At 49.7% G+C, this 21,031-nt stretch overlaps 3 protein-coding genes across 4 annotated transcripts; 1 reads left to right on the top strand and 2 right to left on the bottom strand.

Moving 5' to 3' along the window:
- Window positions 1-1,583: 1,583 nt before the first annotated feature.
- On the bottom strand, window positions 1,584-1,975 carry LOC124512987 (diazepam-binding inhibitor-like 5). Its single transcript, XM_047080666.1, has one exon. The coding sequence runs from the start codon at window positions 1,973-1,975 to the stop codon at window positions 1,712-1,714; it is 264 nt and encodes an 87-aa protein (XP_046936622.1). The 3' UTR covers window positions 1,584-1,711.
- A 428-nt stretch (window positions 1,976-2,403) lies between these two features.
- GEMIN4 (gem nuclear organelle associated protein 4) lies at window positions 2,404-9,217 on the top strand. Its single transcript, XM_047080663.1, has 2 exons — window positions 2,404-2,989; window positions 5,856-9,217. The coding sequence occupies exons 1-2, from the start codon at window positions 2,980-2,982 to the stop codon at window positions 9,020-9,022; spliced, it is 3,177 nt and encodes a 1,058-aa protein (XP_046936619.1). The 5' UTR covers window positions 2,404-2,979; the 3' UTR covers window positions 9,023-9,217.
- Window positions 9,218-10,229: 1,012 nt separating this feature from the next.
- Window positions 10,230-17,506, bottom strand: TLCD3A (TLC domain containing 3A). Of its 2 annotated transcripts, XM_047080664.1 has the most exons (5): window positions 17,313-17,506; window positions 16,809-16,892; window positions 13,650-13,854; window positions 12,383-12,478; window positions 10,230-11,937 (listed from the first exon to the last, which is right to left on the bottom strand). In XM_047080664.1, the coding sequence occupies exons 1-5, from the start codon at window positions 17,432-17,434 to the stop codon at window positions 11,668-11,670; spliced, it is 777 nt and encodes a 258-aa protein (XP_046936620.1). In that variant the 5' UTR covers window positions 17,435-17,506; the 3' UTR covers window positions 10,230-11,667. The 2 variants fall into 2 exon arrangements, with proteins under 2 accessions (XP_046936620.1, XP_046936621.1); XM_047080665.1 differs by lacking the exons at window positions 10,230-11,937; window positions 13,650-13,854 and having other exon boundaries at window positions 12,421-12,478.
- Window positions 17,507-21,031: the final 3,525 nt, after the last annotated feature.

Here is a 21,031-nt window from a genome sequence, read left to right as displayed (position 1 = left end):
TTTTGAGAGAGAGAGAGAGAGCGGGGGAGGTTCAGAGAGAGAGGGAGAGAGAGAGAGAATCCCAAGCAGGCTCTGCACTGTCAGCCCAGAGCCCGATGTGGGGTTCAAACTCACATGTGAGATCATGACCTGAGCTGAAATCAAGAGTTGGAAGCTTAACCCACTGAGCCACCCAGATGCCCCTCCATTATTATTTTTAAGTAATTCACATTTAATGTGAATCAGGGTCCTAAAAGCATCAAAATGTGCTTATAATATCCTCCAAAGAAGAGAGGACAGCACAACTATTGTACAACTATAAACTATTTGCCCAGTTTATAGTTACAGTAGTTCTTTAGTCACAGACACCACTGGTGTCCTGGGGACACTTTATTCTCAAGTAATATATGTACTTAGTCTATAGCCACTTCCTGTAAATACATGAACAGAAGATCCTAAAGATCTTTGGTTTCCTTTGTCCTCCGAAGTCTTTATGGTTGTTGCTTCTATTGTTTAAGGGTCCTTCATGAACTGGAGCTGACCTGATGTCATGATCTGTGAAAATAGTTTTTGAGGAAAAGTATTGGGAAGTTCCATGCCACAGCAGAGCTTTTTCTCTGAAATGTCTTTAGTAATAGCACTCCATATCCCAGTGCACTTTTTGTCCATCGATGCCTCCGTGATAATCAACACTAAGAAGTGGAAGCTGAGCTCAGGCACTTTGGCCTTTGCATGGGTCAAGGGGTGGGTTGTCTTTCTGAAACAAATTCGGGGGCGCCTGGGTGGCTTAGTCAGTTGAGTGTCCAACTTTGGCTCAGGTCATGGTCTCACGGTTCTTGAATTTGAGCCCTGCGTCAGGCTGTCAGCCCAGAGCCCGCTTGGGATCCTCTGTCCCCCACCCTCTGCCCCTCCCCTGCTTGTGCTTGCACTCTCTCACTACCACAAATAAACAAACATAAACAAATAAATAAACTCATTTACATGTACACATCTTGTCCTACCGACATGCAAGCAGAAAGCGGGGTTAACTACAGACTAATCCCAAGGAAATTTTGGTTGCATTCAGAGGCTGGGATTTTGAAACCATCTGCTTCAGTGTTTCTCATCTGCTATGTTGTCATGCATCAATTACGTCACTAAATGTTTGACTTCCCTCAAATAATTAACTTCATCAGGCCTATGTTCCAGTGGGGCTTTGGGAAGTAGGACTTGACTTGAGCTTTTTGGAAGACAAAGACCCTTTCCCCTCAGTAATGTTGGGTTAGTAGTGAACAGACAACCCCTGAAGAGAGAGGAGCCTCAGCCTCCTCCTTCCTTCTCCTTTCCCCTGAGAGGCCTAGCCTCTGGAGAATGGTCTTTGTGACTGACCTCAAATCTTGGGGCAATTTCCATAGCCTGATTCTTCCCCCAACCCCTCTACTCCTGCCAAATATCTATCTGGGAATAGGAAGGCTGGGAGCTCTTAGAATCCTACATGAAGCCAGTTTTGATGGAACTCTCCCTAGTGGAGAGGCTGTTTTCATATATTTTGGACACCTCCCCAGGATTCTCGCAGTCACTTTGAGTGTAATCACCTGTGAGCAAACAGTCACTCTCATGCAGTTTAAGTGATTTATTGAGGTCTCTCAGCTACAATTGTTATGGCTTCATGACATTTCAGCCATCAGACTTTTAAGAAGTCCTTTTCCCTACCAGAGGAGCCATGCCACTTCATTCTGTTTGGCACTCCTCCTTATCCACTGTCATTTTTCTTCAGTTCTTCCACTTTGGCAACATAGATCCTCATGGCATCCATCTTGGACATCCCTTTGTTCTCGTTCCATGCCTCCCACTTGGCCTTGGCTTTCACATCTGTGGCAGGTGGGGCAGGGATGTTGCAGTCGCCCTGGGTGGCCTGTTTGTAGAAGCTGTACACCAACAGTTTCTCCTGATCACTCACAGGTCCCTTCAACTGCTTGACAGCAGCGCAGGCCATCTCAAACTCTACTTGGCACATTGGGGGAACTGAGGCCGGGCCCCTGTGTCTTTTCTAGGTGACAGTTGGCACTGGAGGATGGAGGATGGAGAGTTAGAAACACTGGAGGCTAGTAATTAGGTCTCGAAAGAGTGAAAGGGAGCAAAGGAGACGGTAATGTTTGAGAACACGGGAGGTCCGTGTGTGTCTTCCCAGTGAGAAGTCCAATGTGTTTTTATAAAGTTCAGATTGCAAACTGAGGCTCATTGGATTGGATCTCCCCTCCTATTGCTCTGGCTGACAAAATGCATTTTCTGGGGAGGGTAACCAGTAACATTTCACAGGCATCTATTATGATGCCAGAAAATTTAGGATGCTGTGCTGCTGCTATGAGAGGAAGGCACTCTGGGGAGCGGGGGGAGGGCGGGTTGTGCGTCGGGGGGGGGCAGATGGTCTTGAGTGAGACCAGGCAGACCCGCTAGAGGCGAAGACGCCTCTGAGTGGCACATCTGTGCTGGTTAATGGGCAGCCGGGGGAGCGTGTTCAGTGCGGGTAATCCCGGGGGTTACTGTATGGGAGCGAAAGCGGAACCTGGGATGGAGCTAGTGGGTAGGAGCCACTGGGACTCAGAAGGCTGGGCTGTGCAGAGACTGAACACAAGCGGTGCTGAGCGCGCGGGCAAAGGGAGCTGTAGAGCCCAGGGGCCAGTGACCGGACGGACGTTTGGGGGCGGGGCGGGGCACGCAGGGCGGAAACGAAGTGCGAGTTCTTGCCTGTTGGCTGGTTGGAAGCCTCGGGCCGGTAGGGGGCGATGTGGGCCGGGCTGCCTGGGCGCCGCTGACCTGTCGGTGAGGACCGCGCGTGCGCGCGGAGCGGCGGGAGGATCGCGACCGACCGCGCGGAGCCGGGGCTGAGATTGTGGGCGGGGGCTGAGGCGCGCGGCCCATTGTCCCGCCCCCCGGAACTGCCCATTGTGCCGTAGCGCCTGCGCTGCGCTCGCGGCCTCGCGGGGGAGGGGCGGCCTCACGGCCGCTGGCGTCGCCGCCATGGACCTAGGTGGGTGTCTCTGGTGCCGGTCCTCGGCCCTCCTGGTCCGCGTCCCGAGACGGGGGACGAGGGCGGTGCTGAGCGGGTCCGGGCTAAGGGAGACCTCCGGGCTGGGGAGGGTTTTGGAGGGCGGGGTTATCCTTGGAGGCCGGGGATCGGGAGGCCGGGATCTAACCCCGGCCCGGCAGCTCCTTGGCCGGCATCTTGCTCCCTCCGGACGCCTTTCCACGTGAAGGGCGAAGCGGATGTGAAGTTAGATTTTCCTGAAGGTGGACAGGCAGGGTTTGTGCACGTGCTGTGGAAAATGCCCGGCTCAGAAGACGCCCGGGGGAATCCCGGATACCCCGACAGTCTCATTTATTGAATGGCTACCGAGTTGTTGAGCAAGCGTCTTACGCTCTTGAGGTCCTCGTAGATATAACGGGGACGATGATAATGTATCCACCACACAGTTTGGGGGCCTTTGGATTGAGAGCACGTGTATACAGTGTCTGGTACGGTGCCTTGTGCACAGCTAACGTTCATGCGACCAGCAGCTGTGGGGAGGGCCGCAGCAGCCGAGGGACACTTTTGAACTTCTGTGCCTTTGACTCAGAATCCTCACAGGCAGGGTCTGCGGGAAGGGAGGAGAGAACTAGTATAACTCGGTGGCTCCTTGTCCAGCCTCCCACCCTGCTGGCCATGCTCTTACGGAGATAGGACCAGGAGGCTGTTCTGAGAGAGCTGGGGTGAGGCACCCCGAGATGTGCCAGTAGAAATGTAGTCCTATCCCCAGTTAGCTCTTCAGTGGTGGAACAGGAGAGAGTTTGGAGCCCTGCAACTGTGGTGATTTCTGTCCCAGCCCCATTACGCTGTAGTAGAGACATTCTGAGCAAACTCTTCCTGAATCTCAGTGTTGCCATCGCTACAGCAGAAATGGTCAGCAGGTTGATTTGAAGATTCAAAAAGATCTCGCACAGTGCCTGACACGGAGTAAACACTTAATAAACATAGGGAGGGAGTTACAAGCACCAGTTAACCAGGAGTAATAAAAATACTTATGATTTGCCCAGCTGTTAACCGATAGCTCCTGGGACTTAACTCCTTCAGGTAGCACAGTGAACATACCATCTCTGGAAAGTGGGTATTGGGGGCCAAACATTTGGGCTGAGCTGATTGTGCAATAAAATTAAATGTACAGATTCATGGGGGGCATATTTTGGGGTCCTAGGAGACCAACCTGAACCAAAAAAAGGGGGGGGGGGAAGGGGCAGAATCCCCAGTGAGACCCCTCAGGCAACCTGATCTTCCCTGGGAGTCTGCCTTGACCACTGGGGGTCCAGGTGAATTGCCTTCACCAGTTGGTTGGATAATCCTTTGCCTTTAGCTGCTCCCTTAAAGTTGAAGGGCAGGACTTTTTTAAATCTGAATCAAGGCTCTCACTTGCTGGCTTCTGGCCTGTATAAATGGGAAAGATGGGTTCTTGGAGGCATGAGGGAATGAGGAAGGGGTGGCATCTCCATGCCCTGGAAAAGGGGAGAGAAGTCAGGAATACTCAATAGTGAGTAGTGTTTGTACTCTTATTTTGTTTCCGGGCCGGAAGAAGCTTACTTGAGGAAGACCTATGTCCTTTCCTATTATTGAGCTGGGGAAGGCAAAGAATAGTGACAAGGTTCTGGTCCTGCCAACAATGGAAAGATTTGGGGGGAATCAACGTTTATTGAGCACTTACCAGGCTCTTTGTAGCCAGATGCTTACTGTAGCTATATCTTATTTAACGCTCAGCAGCTCTGGGAGATGGAATCGGGAGCTAACAGCAACCACCTCTGCCAAGGGCTTAGCTAATATTATCGCTTGTTCCTCACAGTCCTAATAGGAAGTCTCTATTTTCCCCACATACACAGAAGGGCAGCTCAGAGAAGAATCTAAGATTGCACTGCTTTTAAATGGTTGAACTAGGATTTAAAGCTGTGTCTAATTAAACATCCCAAAATGCCTTCCTTGAGAAGTCTGTTGATTCATGGCTCACTGGAGGAAGAACTTTTCTTTCTTAATCTAGTATTTTTTTGTGTCGACCTCTCGGTTTCTACCAGAGAACCAGAGCCTTCAGTAGCTTGTTCTGGTTTGACAGAAAGAGCTATGGGGTAAACTGTTTCCCTGAAAGGCAGAACATTTGAAATCTGTTTGCAAGACAAGGCTGTAAGGGAAAGGAAGGACGGCAAGGCTTGTCTGATTGCTTCTATGCCCACAGCCCTGGCCTGTGCCCCTCTTAGGCTATATCATTACTTAGAGGCTCAATTGTCACATTCCACACTACTCACTTGGTGGCCCCTGCAGTTTGGTACTGCCGTGATATCTCTCTCTCTCAGCCTTCCTCCCCATATCCTCTGCTGGCCCATCCTGTGCCGGAGGGCCTAGCCCTTCCCTTTTCACATGCTTTTCCTGCAGGATCTCATTTACTTTGTTCATTCCATTGATCCCCTCTGGGTGGATATCTCCCTGAGCTACATTTCAGGATGGACTCTCCTCCTGGGTGTCAACCCCACCTTTCCATTGCTGGAGGATGTTTCTACCTTAATGTTCTACCTCAAACTCCAAATGACCCAAACTGAACAGTGGGTTCCTCCAAAACTGTTCTGATTCTTCTTTGTCTTCCCAATCCAGGCTAGAGAGTATGGGAGTCCTTTTTTATTCCTCAGGCAAGTCCTTTTGACTCCAGCTCTGCAGCAGCTCTTGGAACTATCCCTTCTTCCCAGTCTCACTGAACCCTTCTCATGTCCAACTCTGATCATGACAACCAGCCTATACTAACTGATGTCTCTTTGCCTCTAACTCCTTCTAATTATTTTAAAGATTTTTCACCACATTCTGTCTTGTTCGGTTTCTCTCTGTGCAGGACCCTTGAATATCTGCGAAGAAATGACTATTCTTCATGGAGGCTTCTTGCTCGCTGAGCAGCTGTTCCACCCCAAGGCACTGGCAGAATTGACAAAGTCTGACTGGGAGCATGTTGGGCGGCCCATTGTGGAGGCCCTAAGGGAGATCTCCTCCACCACAGCACATTCCCAGCCCTTTGCCTGGAAGAAGAAAGCTCTGATCATCATCTGGGCCAAGGTTCTTCAGCCCTACCCTGTCACCCCTTCTGACACTGACACTCGGTGGCAGGAAGATGTGTTCTTCTCAGTAGTCAACATGATCCCTACCATCAATCACACAGTGCTTTTTGAGCTGCTCAAGTCTCTGGAAGCTTCTGGACTCTTTATCCAGCTCCTGATGGCCCTGCCCACCACTATCTGCCGTGCAGAACTAGAGCACTTTTTGGAGCACATGTCTGTTGACACTTCTTCAAAGGATGTGGCCTTTTTCCTCAGTGTCTGGTGGGAAATGATAAAGCACAAAGGCAATCAGCAGGACCCCCTGCTCTCCCAGTTTAGAACAATGGCCCATAAGTACTTGTCCTCTTCAGATGAGTTCTCCCATCCTCCAAAGAGGTTTAAGTCAGACCCAGATGTGTGTCCTACTATGCCCCTATTGGCCATGCTGCTCACTGGGTTGAAACAAATCCAAAATCGAATCCTGTGCCCCGGGATGAAGTGCTATGCGCTAGCCAACTTGGCTGACATGTTGACGGTGTTTGCACTAATGGAGGACGACCCCCAGGAAGTGTCTGCAACTGTGTATCTGGACAAACTGGCTGCGGTGATCTCCGTGTGGAATTTGGACACCCAGAACCCGTATCACCAACAGGCACTGGCAGAGAAGGTAAAGGAAGCAGAACGGGACATCAGCCTGACTTCCCTGGCCAAGCTCCCAAGCGACACAGTTTTCATCGGGTTGGAGTTCATGTGCAGCCTGCTTCGAGAGTGGGGGGAGGAGCTGCAGACCGTGCTCAACAGCAGCCAGGGGACAAGTTATGACAGCTACCGGCTGTGTGATAGTCTGACTTCCTTCAGCCAGAACTTGAAGCTCTACCTGGATTCCACCAGCTTGTCTAAGGAGGAGGGGCAGGTGGTCTCTGAGCTGGCAGAGTGTGTAGGGGACTTCCTAAAGAAAACAAACAGGGTGCTGAAGAACAAGGGCTTCGAGAAGGACATCACTGCCTCGATCGCCATGGCCATCATCGACCAGAAGATGGACCGGCATATGGAAATGTGCTACATTTTTGCTTCTGAGAAGAAGTGGGCTTTCTCAGATGAGTGGCTAGCCTGCCTGGTAAATAACCAGCCTCTCTTCCAAGAGCCGGACTTGTTGTTAAAGCTGTTGCAAACGGTGATGGAAGTCACCGCGACAGACAGAGCCATCCCTGAATCTCAGATCAAACAAGTGATCAGCCTGATCCTGGAATGTTATGCAGACCTCTCACTGCCAGACAAAAATAAAGTCCTATCAGGCACCCTGCGCTCCTGGGGGCGAAAGGGTCTGTCTGAGAAGTTGGCTTACTTGGACGGGTTTCAGGAAGACCTCAATACAACTTTTAACCAGCTCGCACAGAGTGCCTCTGAACAGGGCTTAGCTAAAGCTGTAGCTTCTGTGGCTCGCCTGGTAATTCTGTACCCAGAGATCACGGTGAAGAAAATGTGCAGCATGGCTGTGGTCAATCTTGGCACTCACAAGTTCCTGGCTCAGATTCTCACTGCCTTCCCTGCCCTTAGGTTCATGGAAGAGCAGAGTCCAAATCCACCCACCAATTTTGTGGTGTCATGCCTCAAAGAAACCGTCTGGAGAAAGTTCTCTACACCCAAGGAAGAAAAGCAATTTTTGGAGCTCCTGAGCTGTCTCATGACCCCTGTGAAGCCCCAGGGTATCCCAGTTGCTGCTCTTCTTGAGCCAGATGGAGTGCTAAAAGAGTTCGTCCTGCCCTTCTTGATGCTAGATGTCAAAGAGGTGGACCTCAGTTTGAAGATCTTCATCCAGACTCTCCAAGCAAATGCATCTTTAGAGGGATACTGGCTGCAGACCTGTTCTCCGTTCCCTCTCATCTTCAGCTTGTGCCAGCTGCTGGATTGCTTCAGCAAATACTGGCAGCTCCCCAAAGAGAAGCGGTGCCTCTCTTTGGATGGGAAGGATTTGGTGATCCATATCCTGGAGATCCTCTGTGAGATTGTATTGGCTAATGCTGAGACCTTCTCCCCGGACACATGGATCAAGTCCCAGTCTTGGCTCCACCGGAAGCTGGAACAGCTCGATTGGACAGTGCGCTTGAGAATGAAGAACCTCTTTGAGGGCCACTTCAAGTGTGAGGTGCCGGCCACACTTTTTGAGATCTGTAAGCTTTCTGAGGACGAGTGGACCTCCCAGGCCCACCCTGGGTACGGGCCAGGCACAGGGCTTCTTGCCTGGATGGAGTGCTGCTACCTCTCCAGCAGCATCTCTGAGCAGATGCTTTCCCTCTTGGTGGTAGATGTGGGCAACCCTGAGGAGGTCAGATTGTTCAGCAAGGGCTTTCTGGTGGCCCTGGTACAAGTCATGCCTTGGTGCAGCCCCCAGGAGTGGCAGTACCTTTACCAGTTGACCAGGAGACTATTGGAGAAACAACTCCTACATGTTCCTTATAGCCTGGAATATATTCAGTTTGTTCCTCTGCTCAACCTGAAGCCCTTTGCCCAGGAGCTCCAACTCTCTGTACTCTTTCTGAGAGCCTTCCAGTTTCTCTGCAGCCAGAGTTGTCGTAATTGGCTTCCTATGGAAGGCTGGAGCCATGTGGTCAGACTTCTCTGTAACAGTCTGACCAACCTCCTGGACTCCGTTAGGTTGATACAGTCAGTTGGCCCTTGGGCTCAAGGACAAGAACAGGACCTGACCCAGGAAACCCTGTTTTTTTATACCCAGGTATTCTGTCATGTTCTGCACATCATGGCCATGGTCCACCAAGAGGTGTGTGAACCTCTCTACGTCTTGGCCTTGGAAATCCTCACCTGCTACGAAACCCTGAGCAAGGCCAACCCTTCTGTTAGTTCCTTGCTCCAGAAGGTAAATGAGCAGCGTTTCTTAAAGTCCATCGCCGAGAACATTAGCCCCGAGGAGCGGCGCCAAACCCTGCTGCAGAAGATCAGCAACTTCTGACCTTTGTAGATCAGAAAACAGCTGGGCCCTCAACATGGGTGGGGTCTCTAGGGGTCGAGCTGAGAAACATAAACTTTTCAGTTATGTGAAATTGTACACAAGCTAAGAAGGTATATGGCAGTAACTATAAAGAAAATAGTTTCTTAGATGTTTATAACGTACAAATTATAAAATTCTCTTCTGAGTTTTATCCTGTCTCTTGAGTCTTTCTCGTCAATAGTCTAGGCTTAGAGATTCTCTGACATTGGACTCAGCTGGAGTCTTAAAGATCAAGGCAACCTGGGAGGAACTTGTTCATAACTGGACCTATCCACCCTAGAATTTGGCAAATGAGTCCAAAGGTGAAATCACCCAAGTGGAAAAATTACCAGGTATGTTCTTTTGCACTGAAACCCCTTTCCAGAGTCATTTCGTGCTACCTTGGAAAGGGCAACAAGGAAAAGCACTCCCTTCTGCCAGCAAGTGGCTGTGTGATTTGTGTGCCCAAACAGCCTGCACCACTGTAAAAGAACGTTGGACCAAGAAAATTAAATGTCAGGGGGTAGACTACTAACCTTAAGTAAATGGGTGACTTTGGAATTGGAGTACGGTCTTAACTCCATTCAGTGGACCCAGGAGGGGCTGTGTGAAACCAGGTCTGGTAAACACAGCAGAGATGGGTATAAAGGATGGGTACAGTTATCTTCTGCCTAGGGTAAGTTGTCATGGTTTTGAAGAGTGGGAGCAGGCAGTGGTGTGTGCAGAAGCATGAAGATGCAAATTTAACATGTCTGGGTATATCCCAGAACTATGAGAACTGGTTGGGGAGATGTTTAATTTGGGAGGTAGGGAAAGGAAAAGGATATGCCCCGTCACCTTCCTGTGCATACCTTCCCTCAAAATGGGGCATTATTCTGGTTCCCGCCCCCGCCTTAAGTGGGTTGGCTTAGTGGCCTACATTTGGTTTTCAACCCTCCCAATTCCTCTAATTGGGACTTACATAGGAAGGGAAGAAAGCACCAAAAGTTACCTGATCAATATGCTTGAACTCTAGGACCCTACAATGTATTCTTGGAACCCCAGAAACGTTAGAGTAAGGTATGAACTAGGCCCTCTTAGACACTGACAGCATGACCACACCCCCAACGCCCCCACTTCTTCCAGGTGCATGGATGGGCCGGAAACCATAGCACACAACAGTGACTCCAGTCAGGTCACAGGATGGGTCTGGAAAGAAGTCTGTATTGATGTATTTCACAAATGAGAGGAAGCTGGGAGATATTAGTGCAATTTAATCACCACAGGGGTGATTTATAAAGATACACTGATAATAAAAATGGTAAAAAAAAAAAATACAGCATTTTAGGTTTTTTAAATGGCACCCATTAAAGACTGAAACAGTCAAAATTTGAGACACCGTTACATACCCAGTACTTTAAAAGTTCATGGACAACAATGAATTAAAAGGCACTTTAAAAACATCTAGATTTTTACTACCACTTGAAAAAACACTTCATGGTAGCAGTTTCTAAAAACCATCCTAGTTGATAAGGAACGATTAGTACTGGCACCAGAGGATCCTATTTGCAAGTGGCGGGTGAAGGAGTCAGTCCACAGGATGTATTTTGGCCAGCGCTGTCTTGCGCTCTTGCTCTCCAGCCTTCTGTGGCAAAGTGGCCGTACGCTCACGTAGGAACAGGCTTTGGGACACAGGCTCTGGTTTATCAGGCAGCCTGGATGAGACATCTCACGGTTTGGAATACAGAAGCCTGTTTCCATGTCATATGGAAAGGGCAGTGTCAAAGCAGGGTTACCCAGTAAAGAGCTTGATAGGCACCGTTCGCTTTACCCCTATCGTAACAACGGCATCCTGTGCGTGTGGATACGGGGAAAGCTGGGCTTGAGGGAACGTGCTAAAAAAGGAACAGCATCTGTGACTTTACAACAAGCTCACATGTTTGACACTGGTCTTCCCAAGGCAGCCTACGGAGGCGCTATCGGCCTCTCTGCCTACTCAAGTGCTGTAGGTTCCCTTCCCCACCTCTTACCCTGCTGCCAGCGAGACTTCTGAATGGAAGTCAGTGGACACAAGAATTCAGTGTTGGCACGTGGATGACAGGATGAGGCATGGGACGAATGGGTTATCTAGTAAATGATAAAAAACTACCTACACACAGTGATTTTCCCAGGCCAACATCACAAGAACTGACGTGAAGAACCAAGTCTTGCTTCTGCTGGCCCGGTATGTGTGGATACTGCCCTGAGTGGTTGGAAAGGTGGGTAGCCACCAATATTAGGGCCAGGCGGGTGCCCAAACACTTACCACCCTAGTCTACCTGTCTCCATACCCCATGCTTCTACCTCCCAGAACCTTTGAGCTAAGACCCAAGGAAGAATCCTTGGGCTTGCATTGAAACCACCTTGCTACCAATGGAAATCTGACAGAAGCCAATAGTTGTTACTAAGAAAAAAGTGCTTTTGCAAATGGGGTAGGTTAGAAGAGGGAGGTAATATGAATATTCTTTAGAAAAACTCAAATTCCTCTGCTTATCAATACCCCAAGGGCTGAGGCCACCCAGGGCACAATTTGGTCCGTAGAATATTGATTGAGTGGAGGAGGCAGCTGGTGTGAGGAGGCACCCTCACTGCCTGACTCCGGAGAGCAATTACCCATCCTTTCGGGCTGGGGGAGCATCAAAGAGCCGTGTTGCCTTTTTGCACAGCAGAGAGAACCAGTAGATCTGGGGAGCGATGAGGAAGCCATTGGCCACGTTGCAGTAGAAAGGGATATTGAATGGCACTTGGAGTAGGCTTAGTCCCTGCTGTTGGCCATAGGACCAGTACATGAAAGGGAAAAGAAGGATCCGACAGCAGAGGAAGGTGGTCAGTGTGAGGATTCCGTTCACTTTGTATAGAAGGGTATGCTGCTGCTTTAACTGCAAGAGAAGAGGGAAGGAGAATGCAGAGTCACCAAAAGGCTGTGCCTTCAGGGAACGACTAGCCCAAGCCCCACCGCAGTAAGGGCCAAGCATCTAGTCTTCTGACACTTGTAGAAAAGAGGACTGAATGCCACTGTATTTATGTGTGCATACAGACTCGTGGTTTTTCCAATACTGATACTGAATTTGGCATAAGCTGCCCAGCCGACAGGCATACGGAAACTGAATTAAAAAAAAAAAAAATCAACCTGTATCAAATTGGAATCAGAAGTACAATTTCAACCCCATCGGCTCAGAACACCAACTGACCTTTAGGTCTGTTCAGTGGTTTCCTATCCCCACTATTCCTAGCACGAAGGGATTTCTCTAAACCCCACAATCTACCCAGGAAGAGCAGAGTCGGCTTCCTCCGCACAGCTACTGCCGTCTCACTCATACGTGCCTGAATCAGAACTCTGCCCAGCGACACAAATGGAGTGCTCAGTTCTGCCGTGAAGATACAGCCAACAAAGAAGTCACCAAGGTCTCCCCTAAGCTTCTGCGGAAGGAAAAGGGGAGGGAGGAAAAAAGGGGAAATAAGACATAGAGGTTAAGGAATCACCAGAAGGAAAATTCCAACTAGGGCTATTGAGAAGGGTGACCACGAGAGAGCACGAAGGGAAAGGGAAAGGCTAAATGAGCAAGTACAGGCCCAGTGAATGTGCTGCTGCTTCCACAGCAGTGACATTTTGATGACCAAATCCCTAGGATCCAGAGGCAGCTTCAGATCAGCTGACTGCATCACACACCAAGCTTTTTCTGAATTTCAATGTCAGCCGGAAGGAACCGTGTAGCCTGCTTTTGGGTATCTAACTTTGTCACGCCAAGGGCATTTAGCCAGTTTGAGTCAACAAAATATGTGCCAGACCCTGTGCTGGATGTTAGGGTCCCAGAGCAATCAGGTGAAGCTTCTTGAAGAATGTAATATAGCCTACCACTCCTTTTATCTTCTTAAGAAAAACCAGGATAGCCCCTCTGTCACCTCGTACCACTGGGTACAATAAGTAAACTCTTAGGGCCCTGGTTTCTTTATCTATGGTACAGGGCTAATAATATCTAATTATTCTCTAATAACTTCTGATCACAGATAGAAAGCTACAAGCACCTGTCACCTGGTAGGCACTCAAAATTACTAATTTCCTTCCGGCATTCCCATTCTCTTCCTCGTTGGGTGGGTTTTTGTGGGGAAATGGATCCAAAGAGAAATTATGAGGCTCTCTGCTTTGAGAGTGTGCTTCTGTGATCTCAAAATAGTGCATACAGTACTCTCTGGCACTGTTAGAGCAAATGGCCAGTTGACTGAGCTGCTCTCGTTTCTTTAAAACAATTTTTATGTTGCCCTGCATTGTCTTCAATTGTTCTTATATTGTATAAGCTAAAGACAGAACCTCTGACAGAGCCTGGGAGTCACAGAAGGCTGAGGGCTTGCATAAAGAGTAATGTCTGTAAGGAGGATCACAGACATTTCAGATCTTTTTTTTTTTTTTTTTTTTTTTTTTCCTGCAGGATCTGCCTGGGACGTTTTACTGCTTAAGTAGCTGGCCCAGGAGAGCGGGTGCAGCAGGGAAGGGGAAGGCAAGAGATTACTCAGAGGCAACAGTCAAGATAGCCAGTTTAACAGGAGAAAATGAGTGACTGAGTCTGCTGGTGGCTGTGCTGGAAAGCCATACCTGTGCCACTGGCACAAGCACAAACAGAATGACCGCATGGTGCGTGATCATGAGACGGTTTTTACTTAGGAAGCTCTGAAAAGTGGTGAGGGATTGTCTGCGGCTCTGGTCTCCAGTTCGGTACCATTCACAGAGGTACATGGCGTAGGAGTCATAGATCATGTATGGAATCAAGAACCAGACGTACTCCCGGGCAAGCCAGTGCCTAAAAGAAAGCATATGAACGGTCCGTGAAATAACTATGGATCTCAATTATGAAAGCTCAAAGCCGACCTCTTCTCAAACACATCCCCTTCAACTTTGTACCTGATTGTTTCTTACTCCAAATACTTTACAATGGAGACACTGACAGTGACAAGGTGAGTGAAAAATTTTCTCTGAGTGACAGGGCAAATTCCTAAGTGTCAAAAGCAGAAAACCAGGATCCACTCAGGACCACAGAGCCAGCTGTCACTATTTCTCTGACTTAGCTACTCATTTCTAATGGGCTTTCTGGTGTTTTTTGATATAAGTTAACTTTGATATCGATATCGCTACAAATGATTCAATAGCCTCACCAAGAAACTGGTTTGAAGGTAGGTGTCCCAAATGCCAAATCAAATATTTCCCGTTTGACTTCACTTAGTTGCTCAATAGCTGGGAGTTTCCTCTTGCATCTGCTTGCAACCCCACTGTAGGGAGTTTCTGGGAGCTACCCTGACCATTTTCTTTAGAATTCTATGGCTAATCCCAATTGCACTCATTAAGAAAAATACATCTGGAAATGAGCCCAGAGCCCAAGGACTTACCTTACAGCAGTCAGACACCAGAAGAGAAGCTGGGACAAAAGACAGTGTTCCCATTTACTTGTCCAAAGGGGCTGAATCAACATTTGCAGAATCTAAATGACTGTGTATCACTGCCCCAGAGCAGATTAGAAGTCTCTAATTTCTACACTTTTGTTCCCAAATGATAAATAATCATTCTATAGGTAATGTGAAAAAAAAATCAACATAGAAATCATATGCTATGCTGAGAAGGAACAGCTTCACTCAGTCAGCAGATTTTTGCTGTGCACCTGTCAGGTAGAAGTAATTTAGTTTTCTGGTTCTCAACCCGAATTCAGAATCACCTGCAGTGCTTGCTGAGGACTCTGTTTTTAAGATGATCTAGGTACCTCTAGAACATCCTTAGGCAGGAGTTCCTGAGTGGTTCAGCTGGTTAAGCATCTGACACTTGATTTTAGCTCAGGTCATGATCTCATGGTTCTTGAGATAGAGCCCTGCCTTGGGCTCTGCTGACAGTGCAGAGCCTGCCTGGGATTCTCTCTCTTCCTCTCTCTCTCTGCCCCTACCCACCCACCCACCCCCCCCCCCCGACTTGCATGCTTTCTCTGTCTCTTCCTCAAAATAATAATAATAACCTTTAAAAAAATCTTCACGCATACATGTAAAGGTGGAGGGCACAGAAATGTGTCTGTCTCTACAGTGTGATCAGAGAATCTAAGGCATAAAGAGACACAAAAGGAGGAAACGGAAAACCAAACTCAGGTGTGCGACCAGGATCAAGCCACTAAACACGTGGAGCTTCTGAGGGGGAGATACCACGCTACAGAACGGGCAATTAATGGCGTACCAGTATCTTCTGAAATGCTTAGTGGCTACTCGCTGCTTGCCCTCATATCAGCTCAGGATAATGCTGTGGAGTCACGTCTGTCAGTTTAATCTTTGCAAAGGAGGCTGGTTTCAAGTTGAATGTGACAAACTGGGGGCAGTGAGGGAACTTGTTGCATGATCAGAAAATGGCCAAAGAGTTGATCTGGCTAACATGCTGTGGTCAGTTGAAAGTTCTGGTGACTGATTGGATGAGATCCAACACAGATCGGATGAGTTTCATCTTCTATCTAGCTGACCCATTCTTATTCTTTGCTCTTCTGAACTCTTTCCTCTTCCTGCAACTCAATAAGAAACTATTTCACCCATTGAACTATGAGACAGGCAGGGCATTGAGCCCCAAAGCGGGAAAGAAGCAACTTAGATCCAGATTCCTTTGTGTCCCCACACTCCAGGGTGGTTCAGCTTCCACCACAGGGACCCACACCCTCAGGTTAGCCCCCGACACCTCAAAAATGGCCAAAGAGAATAAAAACGGAACCCGGCCAAGCTAATGCTGTCAGCCTGTGGTATATGCAGTCAAGGCCACTTGACCTATCTTCTGTCTGCATAGCCCATAATTCCTTGCAGATAGCTGGTTTCGTCTGCAAAAGAGACACAGGAAGAAAAGCGCAAAAGCTACAGGGCAGCACTAACCCAAGGAAGATCCGGACGCTAAGTCTGCAGGCCACAGTGAGGTGGACGCTGCACTCCGGCTCCCATCAAGTTCAGTCTCGACAGGTGAAAAGCAGGGCATTTTGCAGAGTCAACATGAGAAAGGGACTAGAAGAGGCTCTGAGATTTTCCCAGCGTGTTTCATTATCACTCTTTAGGAGAAAGTAAGAGGGGTTCTGGGAACTCAGATGAAAAAAATGGTATTTTAGAAAAATGGGGGAGGGAGGCACAATTGCTGAGATCTAAACACTGTACAAGGTAGACCACTCTGGTCTTTATGATTTTCTTCACTAGAGGCACCTTTCCTGACCTGTCTCTGGACCGAGTTCTGATTGGCGTACAAGTCAGTTTTCTGAAAACACTAGAAGCCTCTTCATTGCCTTCAGCAAATCCAGAGGAACCACGGAGCCGCCCTTGTAAAGACAGGGTTGGTGGATTCACTCCTTTCCACCGAGGGGCTCTCTGCTACCCACACTGGACATACGTTGGCCAATGAAGCTCCAGAGTAGGACCCTAGTGAAATCACTGAAAAGAACCAAAAGCTAGAGTTCCGCTTCCGAGTAATTCTCACACTTAACGTATCTCACAAAGTACTTGGGTCAGTGGCCCACCTTCAGACCTAGACCCGTCATTCACTAGCGTATCTTGGGCTTACTTTCTCCCAAGTGGGCGAGGCCGAAAGACGTACGGAGAGGAAGAGGCACTAACTATGGTGCCCCAGCTTTCCCATCAATCAGCTCCCCAACAGCACGTGCTGATTAAGAACTAGCGCCTGAGAGCCACTCGAATAAGGACACTTCCACAAAGTTCGGCGCTGTCACTGGTGCTGCTTTCACCTGGCGCTGGATGTTACCTGTCCGTGATCACGTCGTTACAGGAGCGGATGATGACGATCCCCGACCCGGTGGCCAACACAGCCTGCACTGAAGAAACCAGTCTAACGTGCGGCAGAAAAGAAAAAAAAAGAAAAAGTCCGGTCCAGGAGACAGCACAAAGCCCAAGCCTTCAACCTGCCTCTCGCGCAGGCGGCCCGGGCGCCAAGGGGGTGAGGGAGAGGGTACTGCCGCCGCCGCCTCGCTCCCCGACCCCCGAGCAGCAGCTTCCCGCCCCGTCCCGCCCCGCGTGGGCGCCCTCCAGCCGGCTCCCTCTCCCTCCCGGGGGGACGCCCGCGGTCTTCCGAGAGCTCCGGCCAGCGCCCCGGAGGGGCAAGGCACCGGGGAGGCAGCCCCCTCGCTTCCTGTCGCCCCCCTTTTCCGCCCTCGGCGCGGCGCAGGGGGCGGGCGCCGGCGGGTCGGGGCGCCGGGCACAGCCCGCGCGCGGCCGGGGTGGGGCGGACGGCGCCCGGCCTCGCCCGTACCTGGTGCTGATCATCACGCAGTCGCTGTCGGTCCAGGCGGGCCGCGCGCGGCGCAGCCCCCAGGTGCACAGTGCGAAGAGCCCCGGGAAGAAGAGCGAGCCGCAGGCCAGCGTCAGCAGCATGGGTGCTCGGGGGTCGGTCGCCGCGCTCGGCGCCTCGGCGTGGCTCAGGTCGGCTCGGCGCGGCTCCCGACTGGCGCGGCCCGCCCGCCCCTGTTTCCACCCTCCGCCCTCCGCCGCCGCCGCCGCCCCCGCCCCCGGCCCGGCCCCGGCCCCGGCCCCGGCCCGCCGCGACTCCGGCAGCCGCCGGGCGCTGGCCCCGAGCCCGCGGCGCCACTCCCCGCGTGACCAGGCCGGCGGCCGCGATAGGCGCGGGCCGGCCGGCCGGGGCGGGGTCTCCCCGCCGCCGCCCCTGGGCCCGGAGGCTTCCCCCGGGTTCCCCCGGCCGGCGGGCGAGCTGCGGCCCGGTGAGCTCCGAGGTTGCCGACGCTGCGCCCCGAACCGGCGGTGTGGAGCGTTCGCCGCCGCCTCCGGAGCGGCCGCGGGGCCCAGGCAGTGGTGGGAAGGGCCGAGGCTCTCGGGGCTTCTGTTCCGTCACCGCGGACGCGTCCGCCTCCCTCCCAGACCGGCGCGACCGACGAAACGCCTCGCACCTGCCCTCAGTCCTCCTCTGCTCCCCGGCCCCAGGCAGAGGGTGCGGGCTGGGGGAGGCCGCGAGAAATCCAGGTACGAAGGTGCCTTCGGTCGAGACCCCACCCCCACCCCCAGGGTTGGGGAGCCCTCCGGGCCGGGGCATCTCTCTTTGGCGGAAGGAAGGAGAGGACCGGTGAGCTTGTGGCCATCTGCCTGCCCGGCTTATCTACCAGGCACTTTTGCGTCCAAATAGAGGAGTCTTAAGGAAAAGATCTCTCTGCAGGCCAAACATGGCTTTTCCACGTCCTGCCGCTGCTGCATTTCCTCCGGGGCGGGTCGCTCCTAGAAGCATTAAATTCCCCTACAGAATCCAGCAGATCCTCTCTCAATCTTAGTGAGGCGGAATACGATGTCTGCACACCTTCTGTGGTTCTGCGGTGCTGCCTCTTGTCTGTGGGTCAAGATACTCTCCAGTTTCGGTGACTGTTTTGTTGTTGTTGTTGTTGTTGACAATGTTTTCTTATTTTAAAGTTCTCCATCCAGGTGCCCTAAACTTGAATGGGTTGGAAACGACTCATTTCCACTCAGCGCCAGTCACGTGGACCGATACAGAAACTTCAACATCACCGGGCTTCTGTCCCTCTTGGGACTTACCAAAGTTTTACTTTGCTTTGATCTCCCTCTTCCGAAGCTGACAAATGTGGGGGGGAAGACAATTCACTTGTGCCTATTGCAATGCAAAGGCTTTGTGGCTCCCTTCCCTTCATCAGCATGCAAAATGCGTACAAAAGCCCTGAAGAGGATTCTGAAATGGAGGTGAGGGAGGCTCAGCCTCTGGGCCACCGTTTGCTCATTTGTGAAACGAAGAGGCTGCCCTACAAGCTCTTTAAGGCTCTTCCAGTTCTAAATTCTTAAGATCCTATGACTTTTATAAGGTAACAGATGATTTCTGTTAGATGCCAATTAAATTTCTCTAACATGGCAGTTATTGGTACAGAAGCAGATAATAGAGTTAACACAGCTTTTTCATCTTCTTGTGCATTGTTGAAAGATTTGACCAACATTAAGGAAACAGAATACTCAAAGGAAAGTCTGAAATTTCTTCCACTTAGGGCAACATCTCTAACTCCCAAATTCATTGCTGACATACATGGTGAACTGAAAAAGACACTCCAATTTGGTAGCAAGGTATCTGGCAAATACAAAGCTTTCTGTATTTTCACATCTGCATGTGGACAAAGGACAGCTCTCTGTAAACTTTTCATTGTCTCCAGGACAAATGCTTGTGCATCCCATTTTCTGTTCCCTACCTATTTGTCCCAGTCACCTCCAGCTCCAACTTTTCCAGAGAGGGACAAGTGGTTACCATTTCTCCCTGCCTTCTCTCCTTAAAGGGACCAGCGACATGCTCCAAGGATGCTAACACTTTTAAGTGGTGGCAACCAATCTATTCCCTATGCAAGAAGCTGTTTGTACAGCTCTTACGGGGTCTGTGAAATGAAAACAAAACAACAGATGTTTCACATACAGAAAATAGCAAGTAAAATCAGTTTCCAACACCATGCTCATCAAGTCACCAGAATTTTAAGCGTGAATCACCAGAAAGCCAACAAGCATAAACATGAGACTTGGCTTGTCAAGCCCTATGGCAAATGATAAAGCCAAATAAAAAGCACCAAGCCTTTTTAATACAAACTTCTACTCACTCTTCAAAAGTTTTGAGTTGTGTTTCCTTCGCTAGGAAAATTTCTATCTACCTGTTTCTTCCAGGCCTATTTATACATTTTCTTTTTTCTAAAAAAAGTTTTTAATGTTGTATTTACTTTTGAGAGAGAGAGAGGCAGAGTGTGAGTGGGGGAGGGGCAGAGAGAGAGGGAGACACGGAATCCGAAGCAGGCTCCAGGCTCTGAGTTGTCAGCACAGAGCCCAACCTGGGGCTCGAACCTACAGATCGCAAGATCATGACCTCAGCCGAAGTCGGACACTTAACCGACTCAGTCATCCGGGTGCCTCCAATATAAATTTCCTTTTCTAGACCACTTTTGCATTTGAATAGTGAGCATGTTGTTTTTTCATTTGTATGGATGTTTCCCCACCAAACTTGTTAGCTCTCAGAAATAGAACCATTATCTTTCCATTTTGTTTCCTAAGTTAGGCCTGGCACATTGCCAGTGCCCAAGAAATACTTGATACATTTTAAAGCTAATATTTATTGAATACTTACTATGTGCCAGGCACTCTATCAAACATTTTACAAGCATTATCTCACCGGATCCTCACGAAGAATCTATTATCGTGTGTGTGTGTGTGTGTGTGTGTGTGTGCGCGCGCACGTGTGCACGCACACGTGCGCAAAGTAAGACCCAGAGCAGTGAAAAAACTGCCCAAGTTCACATTGCTGGTGGCAGAGTTGGAGTTTGAACTCATCACCTTCTGCCTTCAAGGTCAGTGTGCTTAATGACTACACTGCCCTCAAACCTGATAAACAAGAAAAGAGTAGTTGTCTTTCACAATATAGTTTCTGACTAATAACCACTGTTTCTAATTGTTTGTTCACGAATTAAAACGTGTGGAGTGTAGTTTATGGGCTCTGATGCTGCTGTTATTAACATCATTTTATATTTATACCTTTACAATTTTTCAAATCACTTTCACATATCTCACTTGGTTCTCAAAACAACCCAGTGAAAACAGGTGAACATAGTATTTCATTTTATAGATGAAGAAACTTAAGTGCAGAACGGGAAGCTGACACTCCACCCTATGAAGTAGCAAGGCTCACGGTGGAACGCAGGGTCCTGATTCACATTCAGGGTGATTTCATGCTGTAGAGTTGGGATTTAAGGAGCTTTTGATTATGCTTCTTAGGTGGGTTTGGAGAGTGAAGTTTGGGTTAGTAGAAGCCAAGACAAGACTCATTTACCAAACCAGAATGCCACACCTTGAGTGAGAATTTATAAAGCTCCCAGTTTGGGAGGGCTATGGTGGGATTTCTCTGGTTTCTAACCTCTCTCTCCCATTCCTTTAAACCCCAATCTGGATACCATTAGGGGGCAGGATAGCAGAACTCTCTCCCATTCTGCTCCC

The sequence above is a fragment of the Lynx rufus genome, unplaced genomic scaffold, assembly GCF_022079265.1.
Source record: "Lynx rufus isolate CCGP_SWC_20201006 ecotype Redwood Valley unplaced genomic scaffold, mLynRuf1.p SCAF_18, whole genome shotgun sequence".
Classification (NCBI taxonomy): Eukaryota; Metazoa; Chordata; class Mammalia; order Carnivora; family Felidae; genus Lynx; species Lynx rufus.
Note: the sequence above shows the minus strand (reverse complement) of the source record. Positions and strands in the feature narration are given on the sequence as shown.